General features: G+C 47.8%; 1 protein-coding gene across 1 annotated transcript in view; it reads left to right on the forward strand.

The window, feature by feature from the left end:
* FAT2 (FAT atypical cadherin 2) overlaps nucleotides 1-26,583 on the forward strand; it is a 61,950-nt gene that overhangs the window by 21,549 nt on the left and 13,818 nt on the right. Inside the window, exons 9-18 of the mRNA XM_042993913.1 lie at nucleotides 820-4,878; nucleotides 6,099-6,295; nucleotides 8,686-8,839; nucleotides 10,872-11,105; nucleotides 13,565-13,948; nucleotides 15,776-15,990; nucleotides 17,272-17,409; nucleotides 18,014-18,157; nucleotides 20,297-20,494; nucleotides 23,976-24,786. Coding sequence (XP_042849847.1) covers nucleotides 820-4,878; nucleotides 6,099-6,295; nucleotides 8,686-8,839; nucleotides 10,872-11,105; nucleotides 13,565-13,948; nucleotides 15,776-15,990; nucleotides 17,272-17,409; nucleotides 18,014-18,157; nucleotides 20,297-20,494; nucleotides 23,976-24,786 — 6,534 coding nt within the window. The remainder of the gene's footprint in view (nucleotides 1-819; nucleotides 4,879-6,098; nucleotides 6,296-8,685; nucleotides 8,840-10,871; nucleotides 11,106-13,564; nucleotides 13,949-15,775; nucleotides 15,991-17,271; nucleotides 17,410-18,013; nucleotides 18,158-20,296; nucleotides 20,495-23,975; nucleotides 24,787-26,583) is intronic.

Here is a 26,583-nt window from a genome sequence, read left to right on the forward strand (position 1 = left end):
GTCAGGACCTCATGGTTCATGAGTTCGGGCCTCACATCAGGCTCTGTTCTGACAGCTCAGAGCCTGGAGCTTGCTTCAGATTCTGTGTGTGTGTGTGTGTGTCTCTCTCTCTGCCCCTCCCCTGCTTGTACTCTGTCTCTCTCTGTCTCTCCCCAAAATGAATGAGCATTAAAAAAATTATTTTTAAGATATCTTAAATTAAAAAAACAAATCCGTTTAAAGGAAAATATGCACTCAATAATGGTATAAAATTGCGAAGGTGGTGGCTGGATATTGAAAAAACTATAAAGGCAATGTGAGAATGTTTGACATTTAGAAAATCCAGGTGTGGTGGAAAGGGCATTCGATCAGGAGCATCAAGGTCTGGGTTCAGTCTCTCCCCACCCAACCTCCAAGCCCAACAAGGACCTTCCCACCATAGACTATGTGGGGAGCAGATAGGGTGGTTTTTAAAAGTCTCTCCTATAAAAGTCGCCACCGAAATACAGAGTGGAGTGTTCTTTTCCTACAAAGCCTAAGTTTCTTTCTTCGCTTTCAAGACCTTCTACAGCTTTGGTTTGTAGCTTAAGTTGTGACCCAAAGACTGAGTGATCATTGAAGCTGCCATTTATGGAGTAGCTACTAGGTGCCTTGTGTAAGGTATTTTATAAAATAGGTGTCTTCCTTATATACCATTTCATAACTAAATCCAGGATAGCACAGGATGTGGATTTTGTCCTGTCCACATTTTGTGTGATAGCCTCTTTACTGATCTAGAAAGCCTACTTGGTATCTCTTGAACATGGGGTAAATTTCAGTTTGTCTTGTTTTTTGTTTCAGGGAACAGCGAGGGTTTCTTCAACATAAATGCCCTGCTAGGCATCATCACTCTGGCCCAGAAAGTTGATCAGGCAAATCATGCCCGGTATAGCCTGACAGTCAAGGCAGAAGATCAAGGTTCCCCACAGCGGCATGACCTGGCTACAGTGATCATTAATGTTTACCCATCAGATAGCAGTGCCCCTATCTTTTCCAAAGCTGAGTACTTTGTCGAGATCCCTGAATCAATCCCTGTTGGTTCCCCAGTCCTCCTAGTGTCAGCTACAAGTTCCTCGGAAGTTACCTATGAGTTAAGAGAGGGAAACAAGGATGGTGTGTTCTCCATGAATTCATATTCTGGCCTCATTTCCACCCAGAAGAACTTGGACCATGAGAAAATTTCATCTTACCAGCTGAAAATCCGAGGCATCAATATGGCAGGAGCATTTACTGATGTCATGGCTCTTGTGTACATCATTGACGAAAATGACAATGCTCCCGTGTTCTTCAAGTCCGTGTTTGTGGGCCAAATTAGTGAAGCAGCTCCATTGTACAGCATGATCGTGGACGAAAACAACAACCCCCTTGTGATTCGTGCCTCTGACAGTGATGAAGAAGCTAATTCCTTATTGGTCTATGAAATTCTGGAGCCAGAGGCTTTGAAGTTTTTCAAAATTGATCCCAGCATGGGAACGCTGGTCATCATATCAGAGATGGATTATGAGAGCATGCCCTCTTTCCAATTCAGCGTCTACGTCCATGACCAAGGAAACCCCATCTTATTTGCACCCAGGCCTGTCCAGGTCACCATCAATGTCAAAGATGTAAATGACTCCCCTCCCAGGTTCTCAGATCAGGTATATGAAGTAGCAGTAGTGAAGCCTATCCATCGGGGTATGGAGCTCCTAATCGTGCAGGCCAACGATGATGACTCGGAAGTCACTTATGGCATCAAAACTGGCAATGCTGACGAAGCTGTTGCCATCCATCCCATCACAGGCCGTATATCTGTGTTGAACCCTGCTTTCCTGGGAGTCTCTCGGGAGCTCACCATCAGGGCTTCTGATGGCCTATATCAAGATACTGCACTGGTAAAAATTTCTTTGGCACAGGCTCTTAACACAAGCTTGCAGTTTGATCAGGTCGTCTATAAAGCAACAGTGAAGGAGAATTTACAGGATAGAAAGGCACTGGTGATTCTTGGTGCCCAGGGCAATCATTTGAATGACACGCTTTCCTACTTCCTACTGAATGGCACAGATATGTTTCGGATGGTCAGGTCAGCAGGTGTGTTGCAGACAAGAGGTGTGGCATTTGACCGAGAACAGCAGGACACTTATGCGGTAGCGGTGGAATTGAGGGACAACAGGACCCCTCAGCGGGTGGCTCAGGCTCTGGTCAGGGTCTCTGTTGAGGATGTCAATGACAATCACCCTGAATTTAAGCATGCACCTTATTACACAGTTATCCAAGATGGCACAGAACCAGGGGATGTTCTCTGTCAGGTATCTGCCACTGATCAGGACTTGGGGGTAAATGGTGCTGTCACATATGCATTTGCAGAAGATTATGCATATTTTCGAATTGACCCCTATCTTGGGGACATATCACTGAAGAAACCCTTTGATTATCAAGCTTTAAATAAGTATCACCTCAAAGTCATTGCTCGGGATGGAGGCACCCCAACCCTCCAGACTGAGGAAGAGGTACTTGTCACCGTGAGAAATAAATCCAACCCGCTGTTTCAGACTCCTTACTACAAAGTGAGAGTGCCTGAAAATATCACACTCTATACCCCAATTCTCCACACCCAGGCCCGAAGTCCAGAGGGACTCCGACTCATCTACAACATCGTGGAGGAAGAGCCCTTGATGCTGTTCACCACTGACTTCAAGACTGGTGTTCTAACAGTAACAGGCCCTTTGGACTATGAGTCTAAGACCAAACACGTGTTCACAGTTAGAGCCACAGACACAGCTCTGGGGTCATTTTCTGAAGCCACAGTGGAAGTCCTGGTGGAGGACGTCAATGATAACCCTCCCACTTTCTCTCAATTGGTCTACACGACTTCAGTATCGGAAGGCTTGCCTGCCCAGACCCCTGTGATCCAGCTGTTGGCTTCTGACCAGGATTCAGGGCAGAACCGTGATGTCTCCTATCAGATTGTAGAGGACGGCTCAGATATTTCCAAATTCTTCCAGATCAATGGGAGCACAGGGGAGATGTCCACCGTTCAAGAGTTGGATTATGAAACTCAACAACACTTTCATGTGAAGGTCAGGGCCATGGATAGAGGAGATCCCCCACTCACTGGTGAAACCCTTGTGGTGGTTAATGTATCGGACATCAATGATAACCCCCCAGAGTTCAGGCAACCTCAGTACGAAGCCAATGTCAGTGAGCTGGCAACATGTGGACACCTGGTTCTTAAAGTGCAAGCTCTTGACCCTGACAGCAGGGATACCTCCCGCCTGGAGTACCTGATTCTTTCTGGCAATCAGGACAGGCACTTCTCCATCAACAGCTCATCAGGAATAATTTCTATGTTCAACCTTTGCAAAAAGCACCTGGACTCTTCTTACAATTTGAGGGTAGGTGCTTCTGATGGGGTCTTCCGAGCAACTGTGCCTGTGTATATCAACACTACAAATGCCAACAAGTACAGCCCAGAGTTCCAGCAGCATGTTTATGAGGCAGAATTGGCAGAAAATGCAAAGGTGGGAACCAAGGTGATTGAGTTGCTAGCCATAGACAAAGATAGTGGTCCCTACGGCACTGTAGATTATACCATCATCAATAAACTAGCAGGTGAGAAGTTCTCCATAAACCCCAATGGCCAGATCACCACTCTGCAGAAACTGGATCGGGAAAATTCAACAGAAAGAGTTATTGCTATTAAAGTCATGGCTCAGGATGGAGGAGGAAGAGTGGCCTTCTGCACCGTGAAGATCATCCTCACGGATGAAAATGACAACCCTCCACAATTTAAAGCATCTGAGTACACAGTGTCCATTCAATCCAATGTCAGTAAAGACTCCCCAGTTATCCAGGTGTTGGCCTATGATGCAGATGAAGGTCGGAATGCAGATGTCACCTACTCAGTGGACTCAGTGGAGGACTTGGATGAAGAGGTCATTGAAGTCAACCCAACTACTGGTGTTGTCAAGGTGAAAGAGAGCCTGGTGGGATTGGAAAACCGAGCCTTTGACTTAAAAATCAAAGCCCAGGACGGGGGGCCTCCTCACTGGAACTCTCTGGTGCTGTTACGACTTCAGGTGGTTCCTAATGAAGTATCCTTGCCCAAATTTTCTGAACCTTTGTATACTTTCTCTGCATCTGAAGATCTTCCAGAAGGGTCTGAAATTGGTTCTGTTAAAGCAGTGGCAGCTCAAGATCCAGTCATCTATAGTCTAGTGCAGGGCACCACACCAGAGAGCAACAAGGATGGTGTCTTCTCCTTGGACCAAAACACAGGAGTTCTAAAGGTGAGAAAGGCCATGGACTATGAGTCCACCAAATGGTACCAGATTGATTTGATGGCACATTGTCCCCATAATGACACTCCCTTGGTCTCCTTGGTCTCTGTCAATATCCAAGTGAAGGATGTCAATGACAATAGGCCTATCTTTGAGGCTGATCCCTATAAGGCTGTCCTCACTGAGAATATGCCAGTGGGGACCTCAGTCATTCAGGTGACTGCCAATGACCAGGACACTGGGAATGATGGCCAGGTGAGCTACAGGCTGCCAGTGGATCCTGGTAGCAATATCCATGAGCTCTTTGCCATTGACAGTGAGACTGGCTGGATCACCACACTCCAGGAGCTTGACTGTGAGACACGCCAGACCTACCGCTTTTATGTGGTGGCCCATGACCATGGAAGGACCATCCAGCTCTCCTCTCAGGTCCTGGTTGAAGTCTCCATTACAGATGAGAATGACAATGCTCCCCGATTTGCTTCTGAAGACTATAGAGGATCTGTGGTTGAGAACAGTGAACCTGGTGAACTCGTGGCCACTCTTAAAACCTTGGATGCTGATGTCTCTGAGCAGAACAGACAGGTCACCTGCTACATTACAGGTAAGAATACTTGTCTTGGAACGGCGGCACTGGGATACATTGAAAAAAGTCTAGTAAGAGGTGCCCTAAGACACGGGTTTAAGTCCTGGCTCTGTGGCTTATTAGATTCCATTTATAGACTTGGCATGCCTATTCTCGTTCACTTCACAAGGATGCTGGTAAGATCTAATTTGAGAAAGCTCAGACAGCCCCCTGTAAATTGGAAAGTGTTTTGCAGAGAAGATCTCTTATTACTTTAGGTGAAGTAGAAAGAATAGAAGGGAGATACTTGTAACTGTTCTCAGCTTCTAGAGGATGGAGAAGGCATCAGTAGTCTTATGATCCCTGAAAACTCTGTCAGATGACTGTCCTTGTGGAGTGTATTCTGCCTAGAGCAAGTTGTGGATACCAGAAAGACTGCTTAAGTCAATCATAGGACCTAAGTGTTGGAGTGAAAACACTGATAGATATGATTCCAGCTCAGTCCCCTCATTTCACACACAGGAAAACCAAAGCCCAGCTAGGGGCAGAAACTCAACCAAGGTCACACTCCAAGCCTGAGTCATATCTGGCATTAAAACCACACTCTACGAGCTGCTTTCCCTAGCAATAGATACCTACTGCAGACTTAAATTACCCCAATCCCTGTCCAGTGGCTGAACCAGCTAGCCAGTGCCCAAAAAGGAGCTTTTGTTTTGAATTTTTTAATGTTTATTTATTTTTTAGAGAAAGAGAGAGACAGAGCTGAGTGGGGGAGGGGAAGAGAGAGAGGAGACACAGAATCCGAAGCAGGCTCCAGGCTCTGAGCTGTCAGCACAGAGCTGACACGGGGTTCAAACTCACGGATTGTGAGATCATGACCTGAGCTGAAGTCAGATGCTTAACCGACTAAGCCACCCAGGTGCCCCAAAATGGTGTTTCTTTATTTCTTGTATAGAATTGAAATTTACTTCCCTTTAACTTCCCCACAATGCCTTCCAAAGCACAAGAAATAGGAAATTTGCCCCTCAGCCACATATTTTAGAGTGGTGCTTCTCACGGTGATAATTCCATTTCATAGGAGGCCTTTGAAGCCAGAACAAATAACTGACTCAATAGGAATATGGGCCCCTTATTCAGGGAGGGAAATTTTGTCTTTCCTAGAAATCCTGGAAAAAGTGTCACATGGGCAGCCACCTATGGCACAAAGCCTGGTTTATTCCTTTTCCTCAGCTCCTGGAAGCTCTGTTCCATCTTTTTAGAGGGAGACCCCCTGGGCCAGTTTGGCATCAGCCAAGTTGGAGATGAGTGGAGGATTTTTTCGAGGAAGACCCTGGACCGTGAGCACACGGCCAAGTACTTGCTCAGAATCACAGCTTCCGACGGCAAGTTCCAGGCTTCGGTCCTCGTGGAGATCTTTGTTCTGGACATCAATGATAACAGCCCACAGTGCTCACAGGTAAGGGCCGGGTAAGGGTGAGGTGGCAGTGGAGGCAGAAGAGGAAGGAGAAGGACTTGGGGGACTATCTCTGAGGCTGGCATCACTGACCAGCTGTTGCTTCTCCCCAGCTGGCCTCAGACTAGTGCCCTAGGCAGGGTTCATTCTAGGCAATTCCTTCCCTCGACTGCTGCCATAGGGATGTCACCAAGTTCTTTAGAACCCCTGGTCCATACCTTTCCCCCTATACTCCCTACAAAGGTCTACTTCCCTGCAAAATACATCCAGAAGTAAAGTAACTTCTTTATTCTCCAAGCACAATCTGCTGTGCCCAGGGGGGAAACCCCTCTTCCACTCAGCTTGTTAGCTTGGCTCATTACATCCAAAGAGACCTGCCCCCAGAGACACCCCGCACTGCTTTCATGCCCATATATACATATCCCCACACCTACATGGATAATACAGACCTTAGATGCCCTCCTCGAGGTTGTAAGTATACACAAACATGCAAGCAGGGCAGTTGCATTTTTGCTGAGGACTTCACTTAATTAAACCCTAAATTACTCTTGAAAACAAACGTTGAATCGTGGTGGTGGTGGTGGTGTGTGTGTATGTGCACGTGTGTGTATGTTGGGAAGAGAACTGTGTTCTTAGAGGACCTAAGCGAGTAATCATTGCCACGTAGCTTTGTGTTGAAACATATTTTTTACATTTCTTTATTTTTGGGAGACAGAAAGAGACAAAGCACAAGAGGGGGAGGGGCAGAGAGAGAGAAGGAGACACAGAATCCGAAGCAGGCTCCAGGCTCCGAGCTGTCAGCACAGAGCCCAACACGGGGCTCGAACCCACGGATTGTGAGATCACAACCTGAGCCGGAGTCGGATGCTCAACCGACTGAGCCACCCAAGTGCCCCTAAACATATTTTTTAAAATATAGTAAATAATTCTTAACTGTGGTGATTTGCATTGCCTCAAAGTTTTCAGATAGAATTAAACTATTAACATTTTACTGTTATAACGTTTCAAGTTACAGTAATTCAAATTTACATAAAATCCAGCCATTCAGTATATACACATAAATACAAACTTACACATACTCACTCATGTACACACACACAAAGGATCGTCTACAACTCTACGTATACATGCATATACCCATACATATATGCACACAGATACATAAGCATATACCTGCATACACACAACATTCATCCATCTGTATACCCATCCAGACATGGAAATACACATATATAACTCACACAAACATACTTACATGTGCATTGCATATATATATGCACTTCACTTATTTGCACACATTGATGCAACACATACCTTATAACACAAAAAATACATATATCCCATCACCTTTTCTTCCTCTGTCTTCTACACACCAACTACAGAAAATCATAGTAGAAAAAGACAACCTATATTATCAGGTTGGAAATGGAAATGGAAATGGAAAATGCCTTTGTGGGATCCAAGATGACCACCTTTTGGGTCTCAGAAGGGCAGCCTTTCTTGGGGAGGATGGTGGCCATACTTTCTTCCTCTTTCCCCTTAACTATCCTTGCAACCAGCCTGCATCCTCCCCATGCTGGGAGAGGCCAGGACCAAGCTCGCCCTGGCCTTCCCAGAGGTGGTCAACTGCATCACTAGAGTCAGAGAAAAGAGGTCTGGGTGGACATCTCTATACAGCCCACTCAGGCCCAAAGCCTCCACCCAGAGCAGGGTCTCACGCTCACCCACACACTGCAGTGGGGGAAACCAGTTTGCTTGGAACCTGTGCCCAGAGCCAGCAGGTAGAGGAACATTGGGCTTCTGGGGAGCTCCAGCCTCTCCCCTGTGCCATATCCCCTGCTATGAAGGTACCTGCAGTGAAGGGAGGATGGGGGAAGGCCCTGGGGGCTCTCAGGGTCCAGACCTGACTCAAACAGCCAAGGGTCTGTCTTGGGGTGTAGGCAGGTGAGCCTGACAGCATGGCCTCACCACAGAGACCAGGATGCCTGGCCTGGAGGGAGTGGCTTGACCTGACACCTTCCAGAATGCCTCACATCAGGCTCATCTCACCAACCTCCTCCAGAAGCCTCAAAGGACCCGTGTGGAGTAGGTGGAAGCAGGTCCTTCTAGCTCTGAGTGTGGGCTTTTGATGGTGGATCTTCTCTCTCGTTCCCCATTCATTCTCTTTCTTTTCTGACTAGTCCTCTTGCCATCCTGCTCCTTGTTTGCAATCTCCGTTTTCCTTGCAGTTTCACCTTATTCTGTTTTAACCACGCCCTGCTTCCCTCTCTTCCCCTCTCCCCATCTTGCTCTCTGACTTCTCTCTCTCTGCTTCTCTCTCCCTCTCTGTCATTCTGCCTCTCTCTCAGTCAGGTGTATCTCCCACAATCTTCCTCTTTGTGTTCCATCTCCAGCTTCTCTATACTGGCAAAGTCAGTGAAGATATATCTCCAGGACACTTCATTTTGAAAGTCTCTGCAACAGACTTGGACTCCGAAACCAACGCTCAGATCACATATTCTCTGCATGGTCCTGGAGCAGATGAATTTAAGCTGGATCCTCACACAGGTGGGTTTCCTGAGCTGCGGGATCCAGCCAAGAACTTACTTAGTGAATACCAGTGACAAGTGCCATGCTAGGCTCCTTGGAGAAGAAGCAAGAATTCACTTGTCCATCCATCCATTCACTCAGCAAACATATTGGTACTATGTGCCAAGTATTGCACTAGATGGCGGGACATAATCAATAGATGGACGGGCTCTGGGTCTTATGGGAAAAGCAGTCATCAGATCAGTGGTTTGAATGTGCTGAGTTACGAAAAAACGCAAGATGCTAAGGGAAGGTTTGACAGGAGCAGGGAGAGAGCCCTGGGGGCAGAGTTAAGGGAGTAGTAGGGATGGACACTCAAGGAGAATTTAGACAAGGACCTTGTTTTAGGAGAGAGCACATTCATCTGAGGTCCTGATGCAAGGCCAGAAACTAGTGCACAGAGGGGAGGAGATAGGCCAAGGGTAGGGGTGGGGGGGGCACAAACTCCACCTTTAGAGCCATCAGAGGATTTAGGCAGGTGAGCTTCATGGTCAAGGACATGATCTCAAGACGTGTATGTTGCAGACCTCAAAATATTATTGTAGAAAATCCCAAGAGAGAAAGTCTATAGAAGTCTAGCCCAGGTCAGGCACGTAGTACGAGTTCAGTGGATGCAGTTGACATTGTCATTATTATTAGAGGACAAAGCCCAGAGCTGGAAGCAGAGAGCCCTGCAGGGTAGACCACCAATGCCTGGGAGAGGATGGGCTGTGAGAGTCTGATGGAGAAGACAGGATGGGGTCTGCTTCCTTTGGAAAAACAGCCGCACAGTGGGATCCCCCATCCAGCTGCGATGGGGGAAGGTGTGGGCATGGGCAGCACAGAAGGCCCAGGCCACAGACGGCCAGCTGCTGACACTTGGCTTGAAACCAAGAGCTCAAAGGATGGCTTGGAGATTCCTGAGCAGGGAGGTGGCAGGTGAGAGTGGTGTCCCAGGAAGCTGTCTGGATAAATAGGAGACAACCTTGTCCTTTCTCATTCCAGCATGGGCGTGCTGAGTCACCCCAGGCAGGTTACCTAATCTCTCTGGGGCTGTTTGTTCAGCTGCAGGATGATTGGTGGGGTCTTAAAAAAACGGGGTGGTTTTTTCTAAATATGGAAATAATACATGCTCATTGTACAAAAATCCAAACACCGTGGGCGTGTATTATGCAGAAACTGGAAAGTCTGTATAATAATCAGCCCCTCCCCAAAGAGAAGCACTCTAGAATACTATTTTGTGACTTGCTTTTTTTCACATAGCAACATCTTGGAGGTATTAACAAGGCATTACATAAAACTCTATCATAATTCTTTGTGGGTCGCACAGTATTTTACTGTATGGCTAATTCATAATATATCTAACCAGTCCCTTTTTGAAAGACATACAGGGTATTTTCAGTATGTTGCTATTATAAACAGTGCTACAGAGAATATCTTTATACATACATTTTTATCCTTCGGTTGATTATTCCATAGGATATATTCTTAGATGTGAAATAGTGGGCCAAAGGATACTTTTTTTTTAATGTTTATTTTATTTTTGAGAGACAGAAACAGCACAAGCAGGGAAAGGGGCAGAGAGAGGGGGAGACACAGAATCTGAAGCAGGCTCCAGGCTCTGAGCTGTCAGCACCGAGGGGGCTTGAACTCACCATCTGTGAGATCTGTGAGATCATGACCTGAGCCAAAGTCGGACGCTTTACTGGGTGAGCCACCCAGGCGCGCCAAAGGATAAACACATTTTATGTGTTGTTAGAAATTGTCTAGTCGCCCTTTAAAAATGTTGTGCCTCTTTGTAGCTCATTGGTGAGAATCTGAAATTGGTGATGTGTTTGGGAGAATTAGGGAAGCAGGCAGGTATGGGGCTGAGCTTCTTTCCTAACTGTATATACTCCCTTTTCTGACCCCTTTTTGTCACAGAGTGACAAAACTCTATGTCCCTGTGGTTGCCTTGCGTAGATACCTAGAAGGCATGTGCTGGAGGCATGTCCCCCAGAGAAAGCTCACTGGCTGTCGTTTCTCTGGCCAGGGGAGCTGACCACCCTTACAGCCCTAGACCGAGAGAAGAAGGATACGTACAGTCTTGTTGCCAAGGCGACGGATGGAGGCGGCCAGTCGTGCCAGGCAGATGTGACCCTCTACGTGGAGGATGTGAATGACAATGCCCCCCGTTTCTTCCCCAGCCACTGTGCTGTGGCTGTCTTCGACAACACCACGGTGAAGACCCCCGTGGCTGTGGTATTGGCCCGGGATCCCGACCAAGGTGAGGAGGAGAATGATTGGAGGCTCTTTGCTCATGGGGTCACCTGGGATGGGATGAGGGTTTGGCTCTCTGTGTGTTGCTCTGGGGCCTAGCAAGGACTCTGCCTCCTTGCTGAGTCTGTGAACACTTACAAGAGGAAAATGTCCACAACACCGCAAACCTAAGTGCTATGTGACAAAAGATTTGGGCAATGTTTTGAGGCCAGTACAGGGCATTTCAGCCTCATTGTTTGTCACTGGCACTTAGACCTGAGTCCTTTCAATGCTGCCATTTAACCTCAAGGACACTTTAAATACAAACATGTAATCTGAAATACACGAATCGGAATTATTCAACTCCAATGAATTTGCCACAAGAAAGGAATTTGGGGCACAAACTCTATTAAGCCTATTAAATTCTTTGATCAATTTTCTATATGATAAAGTGAAATCATTTTCAATATTTTACATCTTAACTTTAATGACATTATTTGCATTAAGGTTAATTCTTTTTTTTTTAATTTACAAGGCAAGTTTGATTCATGCATGAGTATTTGTTCCATATTGTACCAATTATAACTTCTGCCATCATAAAGTAGTGTGTGTGTGTGTGTGTGTGTGTGTATGTATATATGTATATATATATATATATATATATATATATATGTATGTATACACACAGTGCATATGCCCAATTTTCTTAAGTTTTAGACAGGCATTGAAGGAGATGGAAGATTTTAAGGGGATCTAGGAGTTCAAGAGAGGGCAAATAGAGCAAAGTCATCTAATGGCTACCAGGCCCTACACAGTGCTCAATTACCTAGTACTTGGACACTTCCTGGGACAGGAAGTTCCCTACTTCCTAGGCAACTACTCGCCTGCCTTTCAAGGTACCTCCCTACTTCCTAGCAGCTACCTACTGACCTTCCATGGTACCTCAGATAATTATCAAGTGCTACCTATTTTGAGTTGACACCTGTCGTTCCTGGTCCTGCCTTCTGTAGCCACACAGATCTAGACCCTCGCCACGACAGCCTTTCTGAGGCCGGGAGGTGGTGATTACCTGCTCCAGCCCCAAGCTTTCCTTCCTGGATGAAGGAGACCTAGTTCCTTCAATTACATGCTTCCGATCATGCCTTCTTTCTAGGACACATCCCGTGGCGTTATACCAGTTTACCATTAACCCTTCAAAACTGTTATTATTCTAATCCAAATATTCCACCCAGATATTCCAAATGTGGCCTGACCAGAAGCTCCCTCTCTCTAGAAAAATGTATATATGGGGGAGTTCCATGGCACGCACATTTAATTTGTGTAAATCCAACTATTCTAATAGGCAGTTTCTGCCGTCATTCAACCGAAAGGGTGTGTGTCCCCATATGTGTGTGAGATATGAGACCCTCAGGCTCAGGGATGCACTCCTCCCATTGGGTGAGGATCTTGTAGCTGAGCCTTCGCTCTTCTTCCTGCACGTCAGCCCCTACACAAGCCAACTGCTTCAGCTAGTACACAACCAAAGAAAATAACAGAATCGGAGCCAAAGCTGGAGAAACACTGTGTGTTTTGATTTACTAAGAACTTTCCATACCCATGGAGATGTGTGTCTCCTTAGTGTTTTATTCAGACATAATTATAGACACCTAGGAAGCTGCAAAAATAGTACTGGGAGGTCCCTGCACGGTTCCCCCAGCTTCCCCCAGTGGTGGCATTTTAGCTGTAGCAGGAAATTGGGACTGGGACATTACTGGTAACTGGACTTTACTCCTTATTCAGATTTTACCAGTTTCTATATGCACTAATTTGAATGTGTGCATGTGAGCACACGTTTTTGTGTGTATGGTTCTATTCCATATCATTCCACATACAGTTTCATGTAACCACCACCATAACCAAGATACGGAATTGTTCTATCACAACCGAGCAACTCAACATAGATGGTTTTGACCTTGTACAATTTTCACTTTATGAGCTGATGTTAGACTCTAACCCCGCATAAACATTTACAGATAATTTCATGGGTTTGCAGATGTCCTACCCTCCAGAACCTTTCTATGAGGACTTGAAGCCCCTGGTGAAGAATCCCCTACAGAGAAGTTCTCACTCTTTTTTTTTTTTTTTTAAATGTTTCTATTTATTTTTGAGAGAGAGACAGAGACAGAGACAGAGAGACAGAGCATGAGTGGGGGAGGGACAGAGAGAATGAGGAAGACACAGAATCGAAAGCAGGCCCCAGGCTCTGAGCTGTCAGCACACAGCCCCGATGCAGGGCTCGAATTCGTGAACCACGAGATCATGACCCAAGCTGAAGTCAGACGTCTGCTTAACCAATTGAGCCACCCAGGTGCCCCAATAGAGAGGTTCTCACTCTTAACACAGCCTGAGCAGGTTAGCTCTTATGGGGACCCTCCTCTTCAGGCCCTCCTGTGGCTAGAAATTTCACTGCAGGGCCAGAAGGAACCATGCCCTTGGTCTCCCCAACAGGTGCCAATGCCCAAGTGGTTTACTCTCTGACGGACTCTGCCGAAGGCCATTTTTCCATCGAGGCCACCACAGGTGTGATTCGGCTGGAGAAGCCGCTACGGGTCAAGCCACAGGAAGCACTGGAGCTCACCGTCCGTGCCTCTGACCTGGGCTCCCCGATACCGCTGTCCACACTGGGCACAGTCACCGTGTCAGTGGTAGGCCTCGATGATTACCTGCCTGTGTTCCTGAGCACTGAGCACAGCGTGCAGGTGCCCGAGGACGCCCAGCTTGGCACGGAGGTGCTGCAGCTGGCCACCCTCACTCGCCCTGGCGCCGAGAAGACCGGCTACCGTGTGGTCAGTGGGAACGAGCAGGGGAGGTTCCGCCTGGATGCCCGCACAGGTGAGCGAGCACCTGAGGTAGCCTCATCCCCTACATGCACTTACACACACAGGGTCTTGGGGAGCACTGGCTTCACATATGGGGGGTGTCCCCTGCAGACCCTCCCAGGGCAGAACTCCTTTGGCTCTGTGCATCTCTCCAGGTCCCATGTTCCTTCCTTTACCCTGGGGCCAGCCTATCTGGGGACCCCCTTTATTCCTCCGCATCCCCACCCAGGACCCTTGGCGACCCAGTCTTCTCCCACAGTTTGTAGCTTCATGCTCCCAGCTCAGGGCCACCTTCTGGAGGCTGAGGCCACTCTCTGTCTTCGGCTGCAGAGGCATGAAGCACTTGCTGGAATCTGGGGCATAAGCAGCCCAGGGCAGGGCCACCTGCTTCCCACCTCTAGCCCTCCCCAAATATCCCAGCACTAACCCCTCTCCCCTTATTCTTATGAAGAGAGAACTGGGGAACAGTCTCTTCTTTCCTCCTGGCCGCAGAAAAGTCTAAGTCAGACGCACAGAACCTCGTGGAGGGGCCTCAGAGGCTGCCCAGGTCAGATCCCTTTCCACAGCACCCCCGCAGTGATACTCTCTACCTCCTAAAGCAGCTGCCTTGTCATTGAGCAGTATTTTTTAATGGCTGTACTATATAAAAAAATAGAACAGCATAATGAACCCCATGTTCCCATCACCTAGCTTCAGTAATTGTCAACATAGGCCAGTCTGATTTCATCTTTACCCTTTACCACCACCCCCATGCACACATATTGCATTTGGTTAGTTATTTTAATCTCTAACATTTTCCTCTCCTTCTTTATTTGCCGTGTGGTCTAACTAATGAAACGTGGGTCAGTGTCAGGCAGAACTTTTCTATTTTGGATTGACTAGTCGCTGTATCTTTATGATGTCATATATCTCTCTAGCCCTCATATTCCTTATAAGTCACATTTGGATGAAAGACCTTGATCAGGTTCAAGCTCAATTTTGTGGCAACAGTGCTTCAGAGATGAGGCTGTGCTGTACTTTGCACTATGGTGGGAGGCATATGATAACCGATGGTTTTTTTCTGAGGTTAAGACTGACAATGAGCTTTCATGTTGTGAACCTGACCCATCCATTATAGATGGATCCTTCTAATGGTTTTAGCAAATATTGATGATTATTTCCTAGATATATGATTTCATTAGGGGCAGAAAAGGGGCAGCCTTCTAATCTTATCATTCCTCGTTCATTTACTAACTAGAATTCTTTATAAAGAAGATTTTTCTACCATTAAATATTTGGTTATCCAGGAACAGCTGGATACATCCTTCTTCTTTTCCAACTGTCAGAGAAATAAATCTACATCCTAGCAGTTCGTTGAGCAACTTGGAGTATTATACAAGTCTTTGAAAACTAAGTTCTGTCATTTATTAGCCGGGCGAACTTGGGCAGCTCATTTACCTCGAGGGCATCAGTTGGCTCACCTAGAAAATGGGAACCACAAGTTCTTCCTGCTCTACAGAGTTATTACAGAGCTACATGAGAGAGATTCAGTATTACAGATTTAAGTGAAATTTCAGTGAAATATTACAAAAATAAATGAGGGAAACAGTGCTGCTGAGAATGACAATAAGGGAAGTGAGAGGAGATGAAAGGGAAGAGGAAAGGAGGGTAATGGGGAAATAGAAAACAAAGATGGTGATGTAAGAGAGGAAGGAAGAGATGATGGAGGACAGGAAGGAGGAGATCTGTTTCTCCCAACCCTGTTGAGCTGCCTCTCTTGGGGTTCAGCTCAAGACCCCTCAGCCCTCTGCCTTTGTGGCCCCAAGTGCTTCATTGCTCCCATTATCTCTTGTTTCTTCAGGGATCCTGTATGTCAACAGGAGCCTGGACTTTGAGACAAGCCCCAAGTTCTTCCTATCCGTAGAGTGCAGCCGGAAAGGCTCTTCCTCCCTCAGTGACATGACTACAATCGTGGTCAACATCACTGATGTCAACGAACACCGGCCCAGATTCCCCCAGGATCTGTACACCACAAGCGTCTTGGAGAACGCTGCCGTGGGTCATGTCATGCTCACGGTAAGGATCTGCAGCTTTGCCCTTTGGGAGGCATGGACTTGGGTGGGTTCTTATCTCCTCCTCCCCCAGATGTCTATGAGCATGGGTTAGTTAATCAGTTTGTATACTATAGACTTGATTCTGACTTGCAGCCACTTGGCCAAACTGTTTCTCATGACAGAGGGTCTCAGGGCCATGTTTGATAAGGTCTAGATCATGTATTGATAGAGCGGGGCATGGGAGAGGCCTTAGAGGGGGTCTCTGTCCAGAGGCGCCAAGGTCTGGGAAGGACCTGGTCACAGTGTGTGATATGGAGACTCAGTGGGGGGGGGGGGGGAGGGGCACCAAATAACACTTCTTTGCATTCAAACATGTAATTGCTCCCTACTATATAGAGTGAAAACAAACTGCCCATATTCAAAGTTGACCATGACCTCTCCTTATTCTGCCTTCTTGGTCTTATCTCCTTCTACTCTCTGACATGTATCCTATGCTCCAACCACCGAGGAAGATGTGCCTTTCCCCAAACAGCCTCTGCACTTTCATACATTCTGGGCTCATGTCTGGAGTGCTGGCTCCACTCCCAGAAACCCTTCTTATCCTTCTGGGACTCATGAATGCTTTGCTAATCTCCCCAGGTAGAATTTACCGCTGTGTTCTCTGTGCTCTCATAAAGCTGATCACACGTTTCCTCAAATCAGAATGACCCATAACATTAGACATTAAACTTCCCGGTGGGCATATTCATTTTGGCATGCCCCTCACCTCCTAGTTCCGGACCTAGCATCCTGTCGGTATGAGTGAATGAGTACATGAATGAACCATGGCATGCTGAAATCTATCCTACGATATAAAATGAAGATGGGCGCCTGGGCGGCTCAGTCGGTTAAGCGGCCGACTTCAGCTCAGGTCATGATCTCGCGGTCCGTGAGTTCGAGCCCCGCGTCAGGCTCTGTGCTGACAGCTCAGAGCCTGGAGCCTGTTTCGGATTCTGTGTCTCCCTCTCTCTGACCCTCCCCCATTCATGCTCTGTCTCTCTCTGTCTCAAAAATAAATAAACGTTAAAAAAATTAAAAAAAAATTAAAAATTAAAAAATTAAAAAAATAAAAATAAATAAATAAATAAATAAATAAATAAAATGAAGAGATTCCTTTGGTAGGGATGACTGTGGCCCAAGGGACTGCCACTCTGATGGCAATCATTGGAGGGGACACTCATCTGTTCCCTTTACACTCCCAGGGGCCAATATTCCCTCGGGTCCCTCTTGACCTCCATTCACAGCTACCCTCCCACTGCTGCAGGTGTCAGCCACTGATGAAGACGGACCTGTAAATAGTGCCATCACTTACAGCCTGGTAGGAGGGAACCAGCTCGGGCACTTCACCGTCCACCCCAAGAAGGGGGAGCTGCAGGTGGCCAAGGCCCTGGATTGGGAACAGGTGAGTCATGTGGGAGGGGCCCGACCCGAGCTCATCAGAACAGAGGTATGGTCCCAGTGCAGGTCCAGAGAACTGTGGTCAGCACCCCATGCTGACTTCTCCAGACCTGCCCTCACTTGTTTTCTCTGTGTGGTCTCTGTGGCCTATGAGGCCAGACGTAGGAGAGGGACTAAGTGACCCTTAACCTCCCTTAGAGGAGCTCAGGCTAGCTTCTTACTATTGACAAGGAGCCATTAGATAATAAATCAATAGTAATAAATCAATAATAAATTCTTGTTTACTGAGCACCTGCTCTGTGCCAGGAACTTTGCTAAGTGCTTTACATACATTTGGTCCTTAAAATAATCCTAGGGCGTGGGTCCCAATAATCTCACAGATGTTTAGTCACCTTCTCCATGTCTCACAGCTAGGAAATGGTTCAACTGGAAATCAAACCTATTTCTTCCTGTCTCCAAAACCTGGACCCTAAAATAGTATGTACGGGCAATGGAGGCAGGCATAGCGGAGCATCTCCATCTTATTTTGGGGAAAACATTAGTGATGAGTCATGGGGCAGAACTGAGGGGTCTTGTTGCTAACTCTCTACCGGCATCTTGCTATACAGACTTCTAGCTATTCCCTGAGGCTCCGAGCCACAGACAGCGGGCGGCCCCCACTTCATGGGGACACAGACATCGCTATCCAAGTGGTTGATGTCAATGATAATCCACCGAGGTTCTTCCAGCTCAACTACAGCACCTCCGTCCAGGTACGCTTGAGCTTCCAAAGACATCTTGAAGCCTTCCTCCCTTCATCTCCCTCCTAGTGGAGGGTGCTCACCACTGATATCAGTTCATCCAAACATGGTCTGTGACCTTGCCAACTGATATCCCTAATGGCAACACAGCCTGCAAAAGGGGACTATGAATCACAGCATTAACAAATAATCGGGCAATGTGCTAGGCACTTGCATATCCATTACCTCATTTGGGACCTGCATAGCTGCATGAAACAGGTAGTACGGTAACCACTGCCCCCCGCCCCCTTATTCGTGGTTTTGCTCTCTGTGGTTTCAGCCAGGCTGACCCCTAGTCAGTCACGGTCCAGAAGCTGGTGATCCCCTTCTGACATAGCATCAGAAGGTCAGTAGTAGCTTAATGTACATCACACAGGCTGTGTGCTTATGTCGTTCATCTTACGTCACTTCATCATGTAGGCATCTTACTATCCTCACATGGTCACAAGAAGAAGGGTGAATACAGATACTTAGAGAGACCACACTCACATAACTTTTATTAGAGTATATTGTTATAATTTTCTATTTTATCATTAGTTATTGTTGTTAATCTCTTATTGTGCCTCATTTATAAATGAAACTTTATCGTAGGTATGTATGTATAGAAAAAAATCCCAGTATATACAAGGTGTGGTTACTATCCATGGTTTTTGGCATCCACTGGGGATGTTAGAACATATCACCAAGGATAAGGAGGCCTACTCTGTCCACTTTACAGGTTTTAAAATGGAGGTGCAGAAATGTGCCATTGTTAGAATGTGGCAAATCTGGGATTTACATGCAGAAGATTTTCCAGATCTCATTCTATTTTCATCATACTGATGGTTTACAAATGGGATTTGAAGAGGGTTTAGGGATTCACTGGGGAATTGTGACCATAAGAGGTGAGGGAGGTGAGGACGAGGATAAGACGGCAGAATCATGGGTCCTGCTATGTATCAGCCACAGTCATTCACTTGTTTGTGTATTATGAGTATTAGGTAGGATGCTTTGACTGCCAATAACAGATTATCTGACTAAAACCTTGTTAAATAATAAAGATTTATTTCATGTAACAAAAGGTATGATGGTGGGAAGTTCTACTCCAGAATTGGTTATTTCATCAGAAAAACAGTATCACAGCTTTGAGCTAGCTTCTTTGAAATTCCCTCACCTTCTTTCTCATGGTTACAAAATGGCTGCTGCAGCTCCAGCATCACATCCTTGTCTAACCATCTTCAAAGGCAAACAGAAGGGGACTTCCCCCCAGTCTGTTTTTAGCAAAGAAGAAAACTTCTTAAAACCCTCATCTGGTTGACTTCTCCAATGATCAGAATCAGATTACATGATCAACATTAAACCAAAAACTGGCACTTGAAATCAGATTTTATAACTTAGACCAATCATAGTCCATCTCTTCTTAATAAGGACACAACTTTTCTGAGATACAGCCACCCCACACCTGAACAAAAGTCAGGTTTTGTAAGAAAGGAAGGAAGGAATGTCTATTGGATAGGCAACCATTAGTTTCTGTCCCTCGGATTTCTGTTCATAGATAGGATTTTGTTGCAAAAAGACAGTGAACCACCACTGTGTTATAGATACTGAATTCCCATGTTATGGAGCAAAGACTGGAACAGTACCCAGGAAATCTATTTTTTAGTTGAATTCCTACTCGTTTTTAAATGTTCTCATTGAGTGGCTGTTCCATTGGTCTTCTAAACAGGAAGCCATTTATAAGTGTTCAGTTGACCCTACGAATCACAAAATTTCCACGTGGATCCCAGGCGCTTACGAATTTATATACGTGAATCGCCAGCTGTGTGAACTTGCACAAGTCACCTTCTGTAGGATAAGGGGACTCTAGGGACCCTTCTGGCCTCCAAGGGCTTTGTTTCTAAGACCCAGCACCGCCCTCAGAAAGCTCTTGGTCAAGATTGGCGGAGCCAACAACTAATTCAGAGGCTGGCAGAACGAATGAATGAATGAATGAATGACAGCTCGAGGTCCAGGCATGGCCTGAGAGCAGCCAGAGTGCTGAGGACTCAGCCCAGAGGAGGGGAGCCAGAAAGATGCAAAAGGAAGGACTGGAATTCATTTTGCTCTTTGATTTCCTGTCACTCTCTGTCTCAGGAGAACTCACCCATTGGCAGCAAAGTCCTGCAGTTGATCCTGAGTGACCCAGACTCCCCCGAGAACGGCCCCCCCTACTCATTCCGCATCACCAAGGGGAATGATGGCTCTGCCTTCCGAGTGACCCCTGATGGATGGCTGGTGACCACCATGGGCCTGAGAAAGAGAGTCCAGGAGTGGTATCAGCTTCAGATCAAGGTGAGAGCTGTGTTGGGCCACTGGTGGTGACCATGGTGACAGTAATGTGCCGGCAAAAGCACTGCCAGTGCTCCTATTATTAGGGGGAAGTGTACAGAGCTCGCACTAGGTGCTGGGCCCTGGGTTAAGTTCTCCACGGGTCTCATTGCATTAAATCCTCACAATGGGCTTCAGGGCAGGTACAATTACCACCCCCGCTTTACAGATGTAGCAACTGAGGCACAGGGAGCTTGAGCGACTGGCTTAAAGCAATACTGCTAATAAGTGGCAGAGGTGGGTTGCTCCAGACCAAACACTCTGACCCTAGAGCCTAAGCTCTTAATTCCTACACTGCCTCCAGGCAGAAGCATACCCTCACTCTGGCTCTAACTCCCTGAGCCAGAACAGCTCTCTGAACCTCACAGAAATTGGTGTGGGGTCCAAACTGGAGAACATATATACGTGTGAAGGGGATTACGGTGATGTTGCAAAGGGCAGCCCGAGAACAGCCAAAGTAAAGTGGTCAAGATGGTGGTTAAAGGTTTCTTCTTCATTTAATTCCCTCAAAATCCCTTTCTTAAATCTCAAGTCACAGTGGATCCTATTGTGCTGTGAACTTCTTCCCTGGGATCAGGATGACAGATCCATCCATTCATCCAGCCAGCCAGTCAGTCATTCACTGAGTCTTTGAACAAATATTGAGCACCCATCACGTGTCAGCCCCTATGCTTGCTGCTAGTAATGTAGCAGGCGGAAAGAAGGGGATGGTCCTCATGGGCTTTTGATTCCAATCACGGAGATAAACAATAAACAGATGAAGAAAGAAAGTGACGAGAGGCTCACAGGGCACAGGGGAGACATATTCAGAGGATGGCTGCCCTCACGAGGAGGGGACCTTTGAGCTGGGACCTGAGAAGTGAGCTGTGTGAAAATGGGCAGGAAAGTGTCACAGGCAGGAACAAGATGAGCCAAAGTCTCAAGCCAAGAGTTCAAGCTCTGGAACAAGCGCTTGAAGTGGCCTCAGATGGAGCTAATGTGGTCGGCGTGGTGATCTATAATGGGAATAAGCTGAAGACATGGGGTGGCTGGGTCATGGAGGTCTCATAGCTTGGGTGACCGTACTACGTGAGGTCCAAACTGCGAGGCTCTTGAGAGGGAGAGAGGCGCTAAAAGCATTCATTGGCGATCATTGAGCCACAACAGGATCAATTAGTGAAAATCAAGACTGACCCGGGCAAACCAGAAAGTAGAGCCAATCCTAACTATAAGCCTTGGTATTACTTTTATTACTACTTCCAATCCCAGCTGGAGCCAATGGTGCTGAAACCTTGAGCTGATAATGAAGACGCAGGGAGTGGATAGATTAGGGACAAGCTCTGCATGGAAATAAACAGGAGTTGGTGATAGATTGGAAACGGGCGGGGGGGGGGTGTGGAGGAGAGAAGAATCAGGGTGACTCCCAGGTTCCTGGCTCCAGTGAAGACTGGGTGGTGGGGCCACTTATGAGGCTGGAAAGATGGTGGGGTGGGGGAAGAACAGGTTTATGGGGTAAAGTGAGGATCCTGTTTTGCACCGGTCACCTTTCAGGTGCCCATGAGACATCTAAGTGTCCCGCAGGTCGTTGGGAATGAGAATCTGCAGCTCAGCACACAGGTGTGGGCTAATGTAGAGGGTTCTCAAAGCTCAGGGCATGGACATGACTGCCTAGGGAGAGATGAAAGAGAACAGCTTCCTGAACTCTGTTTCTTGACCCAGACAATCGCTCGGTAACTATCGGCATCACCATCTCCTGCATTTGTCCTGTATTTCCACTTTCGTTCACTGGGAGGTACTAGAGGCCAGCAAAAAAACAGGCTGTGGACCCAGGTAGTTCAGATTCTGCTCGGGACTTAACCTGCTGTGTGACCTTCGGCGAGTTACTTGACCTCTCTGAGCCTCAGTTATACCTGTTGTAAAATGGGAGATTTCGTGGCATCTATCTCGTAAGAAAGGCTAGGGTTTGGGTTAGTGTTGATATGCTATCTCATATATGCATCGGAAACATTTAAAAGTGACTGGCACACAGTTTTGCGCACAGTGATGCCAGCTGTATATTATACTTAGCAGTAGTCTTAACCACTGTCATTGCTATTGATGACCTCATCTGTGTTGCGCACAAATCCCAGTAGTAGGTGTCATTTCACAACCTTCTCCCCCCATTCAAAGCACGGGAATAAGATATGACTCTAGAGAAAGTTGTGGAGGCCCTGGGCTGACAGCTGTGAAAATGATAACGTCCCTGAGGAGAGGAAGGATACTTCGTTCTTGCTAATCTGGACACAAAGTTGCAGGGATGGTTGGCAAAACGTGAAAGGAAAAAGGCATTTTTTATTTACATTCTCTTCCTTGCTTAACTGAGGTCACGGCATGGCCTTGTTAAAACCTTCGTGGCTTTTCATTGCCTCTGACATAAAACCTGACCTTGTGCTCCTCAGCCCGTAAGTGACCGGGCGGCCTCCCTCGAGCCCTCCTCTGCCCTCAGCCCTGCCCACTCGCTCCAGCAACCGGCGCCCCTTTCTGCTTGGTCGAGCTCATCACGCTCTTTCCACCCGAGGGCTTGACGCTTGCTGTTCCCTGTGTCACCTGCTCTTCTCACCTCTCCTCACCCCTCAGGACTCAGCTCCTCAGAGATGCCTCCCCTCCCACCTGATCTGGGTTAGGTCCCTTTCACTCTTCACATCTCTGCCCCATGCTCTGGTGATTTCCTTCACGGTACTTCCTCCGAGTCTGACATTCCCTTGTGTATTTAGTGATGTATCTATTGTCTCTGGCCCGGGGAAAGGACTCAGCGAGTATCTGTTAGCTGAGGGACAAAGGCCCACTCCAACCCCAATCACATAGTAAAGGGGTGTCCAAGGAGAACCTCCTTAGGCTGACAGGAACCACGAAGGATGCACATAGGAATCACGAAGAGACATGTGATGCGTCGCTTAAGGAAGGAGACAGGGGGCACCTGGGTGGCTCAGTCGGTTGAGCATCCGACTTTGACTCAGGTCATGATCTCGCGGTTCGTGAGTTCGAGCCCCGCATTGGGCTCTGTGCTGACAGCTCAGAGCCTGGAGCCTGCTTCAGATTCTGTCTCCCTCTTCCTCTGCCCTTCCCTGCTGGTGCTCTGTCTCTCAATAATAAATAAACGTTAAAAAATTTAAAAAAAGGAAGGAGACAGAACGAGGGACGTTGGAGAGGAAGGAGGCTCGCGTTCGAGTGGCCAGAGAGACTTAGGAAGAGGCTCAGAGAGATGTCAAATGAGGAAAGGGAGCTCAGCTTTACCATGTGGTAGGGGATGGAACTCCCTCCACAAAACCTCCGGTGCGTTTGGAGTCCTTGTTTTCTTTTTCACCTCTGACAGCGCGTTGAGCCTGCCCCCTGAGCGGAGAGACCAGGCTGCCCAAGGAGGCCCGGCCTGGTCTGGGCCACCGACAGCTGCAGCCCATGGTGACGGCAGTGCCCGTTCTGTCCACAGGTGTCAGACAGTGGCATCCCTCCCCTCTCGTCCTCGACATCCGTCAGAGTCCACATCACGGAGCAGAGCCACTACCCACCCTCGGCCCTGCCACTGGAGATCTTCATCACCGTCGGGGAGGAGGAGTTCCAGGGGGGCATGGTGGGCAAAATCCACGCCACGGACCGAGACCCTCAGGACACACTGACCTACAGCTTGGCAGGAGAGGAGACCCTGGGCAGGCACTTCTCGGTGGGCGCAACCGATGGCAAGATTATCGCCACCCAGGGCCTGTCTCGCGGCCGCTATGCTTTCAACGTCACCGTCGATGATGGGACCTTTGCCACCACTGCTGGAGTCCACGTCCACGTGTGGCACGTGGGGCGGGAGGCTCTGCAGCAGGCCCTGTGGATGGGCTTCCACCAGCTCACCCCGGAGGAGCTGGTAAGTGACCACTGGAGGAACCTGCAGAGGTTCCTCAGCAACAAACTGGACATCAGACGAGCTAACATCCACCTGGCCAGCCTTCAGCCTGCAGACACCACGGCTGGGGTGGACGTGCTCTTGGTCTTTGAGGGGCATTCTGGAACCTTCTACAAGCTCCAGGAGCTGGCATCCATCATCACTCGCTCGGCCGAGGAGATGGAGCAGTCGGTGGGAATTCAGATGAGGTCAGCCATGCCCGTGGTGCCCTGCCAGGGCCCGAGCTGCCAGGGTCAAAGGTGCCAAGAGACGGTGCACCTGGACCCCAGGGTGGGACCCACCTACAGCACAGCCAGGCTCAGCATCCTGACCCCGCGGCACCGCCTGGAGAGGAGCTGCTCTTGCAATGGTGAGTGACGGGCTTCTCCAAGACACCCAGCACTGCGGGGCTCAGCCAGACTGGCTCTGGGGGTGGAGATCCCAGGGAGGCCCCGGGGGGTAGTGAGAGGGGGGTTTTAACAGGGCTAAAGGCCACAGTCTACAGGCCACCGCGAGACAGGTGGCAGCCTCCCCAAATCTAGTCATGGAACAGCACCCCATTCCCGGCCACTTTTTGGAGTTTTGAAAATAATAGTCAGGAATCAAGAGGCAAGTAAGTAGCAGGATGGCCAAGAGCAGACTCTGACATCAGACTGCCTGGGTTTGAATCCCAGCTCTGTCCCTTGCTCGCCAACTAACCTTAGGAAAATGATCTAGCCTCTCCGTGCCTTTGGGCGGTTAGAGGAATTAAATGAGTGTTAAGGGCTTGCTAAAAAAAAAAAAAAAAAAAAAAAAAAAAAAAAACCAAATAGAAATGAAAAAATAAAATAAAATAAAAATAACAAATAAGGGGCACCTGGGTGGCTTGGTCGGTTAAGTGTCCGACTTCGGCTTGGGTCATGATCTCATGGTCCATGAGTTCGAGCCCCACGTCGGGCTCTGTGCTAACCGCTCAGAGCCTGGAGCCTGTTTCAGATTCTGTGTCTCCCTCTCTCTCTGCCCCTCCCCTGCTTGCGCTCTGTCTCTCTCTCTCTCTCTCTCTCTCTCTCAAAAATAAACATTAAAAAAAAAAGTGCCTGACATACAGACAGTGGTCAGTAAACATGAGTTACTGCTACTTCTACTGTTATTCCTGCTATAGCGTGCTGCTTATAATCTCAAGATTTAGACTAGACAGCTCAGGTTCAAACCCCAGCTCCACCTCTTGCTAGCTGTGTGACCTTAGGTGGGTTGCCAAATCCTCTGAACTGTAGTTTCTCAACTATAAGATAATGAAAATATTACCATCTGCCTTCTGGAGTAGGTTTGGGAGTAAATTATTTAATGGATATAAAAGCACTTAACCTTGGCCAGGCCCATCATAAGCACCCCGTCAGTGATGGTTGCCATTCACATGGTGGCGGTGGTTGCTAGAAGGACTCTGCTGTGCGCCAGGCACTGTGTCTACGTTACCTGAACTGACTGTCACCAACACCCTGAGAAGCAGGGTCACCAGATCCAACTACAGTGGAAACTGAGGGATGGGGATTGTGTTGGTTTGCTCGACACTGTACAGCCTCCAAAGAAGGGCTGGTTAATTAAATAGCCATGTGTCCTACTCTAAAGCTTGAGCTCTTTACCGCAACCCACAGGAAGTTAGTTTTCTGATTAGTCTCAACTCCAGCACCCCTGGCGTCAAGAATCAGTGCTCTGGACCAGCTTGGGGATGTTGGCAAAGGGAAAACGGCATCGCCTCCCCTTCACCATCGCCCCCTGCCTGGCCTGGCCTACCTTTATGGGTCTCCCCAGTTTGCATTAGGGAAATTCTTTCTCCAAAGATTTGTGGGCTTTTTCTAGGTCCCACTGTACTCAGGCTGGGTGAGCTACTCTGGGTGGGTGTGGGAGGGAAGGGTTTCCCTTCTGTGTCTCTTGCCCCAGGGTTGCCTGCAGGGAACGCTGTGCTGGCCGAAGGTTCTCTTGCGGTCACCTGGCACCAGACAGCGGAGGTTCTAAAATTCATGCTTATTCAGAAACATCTGGGGAGTGTGTTTTTAAAGAGAACTGCTCCTGCGTATCACCTCCAGAGTCTGTTATTCAGAAAGTCTTGGGTGAGGCCTAGAATTGGCATTTTTTAAATAAAGTTTTTAGGGGCGACTGGGTGGCTCAGTCGGTTGAGCGGCCGACTTCG

Source organism: Panthera tigris, chromosome A1 (genome assembly GCF_018350195.1).
Source record: "Panthera tigris isolate Pti1 chromosome A1, P.tigris_Pti1_mat1.1, whole genome shotgun sequence".
NCBI classification, from domain to species: domain Eukaryota; kingdom Metazoa; phylum Chordata; class Mammalia; order Carnivora; family Felidae; genus Panthera; species Panthera tigris.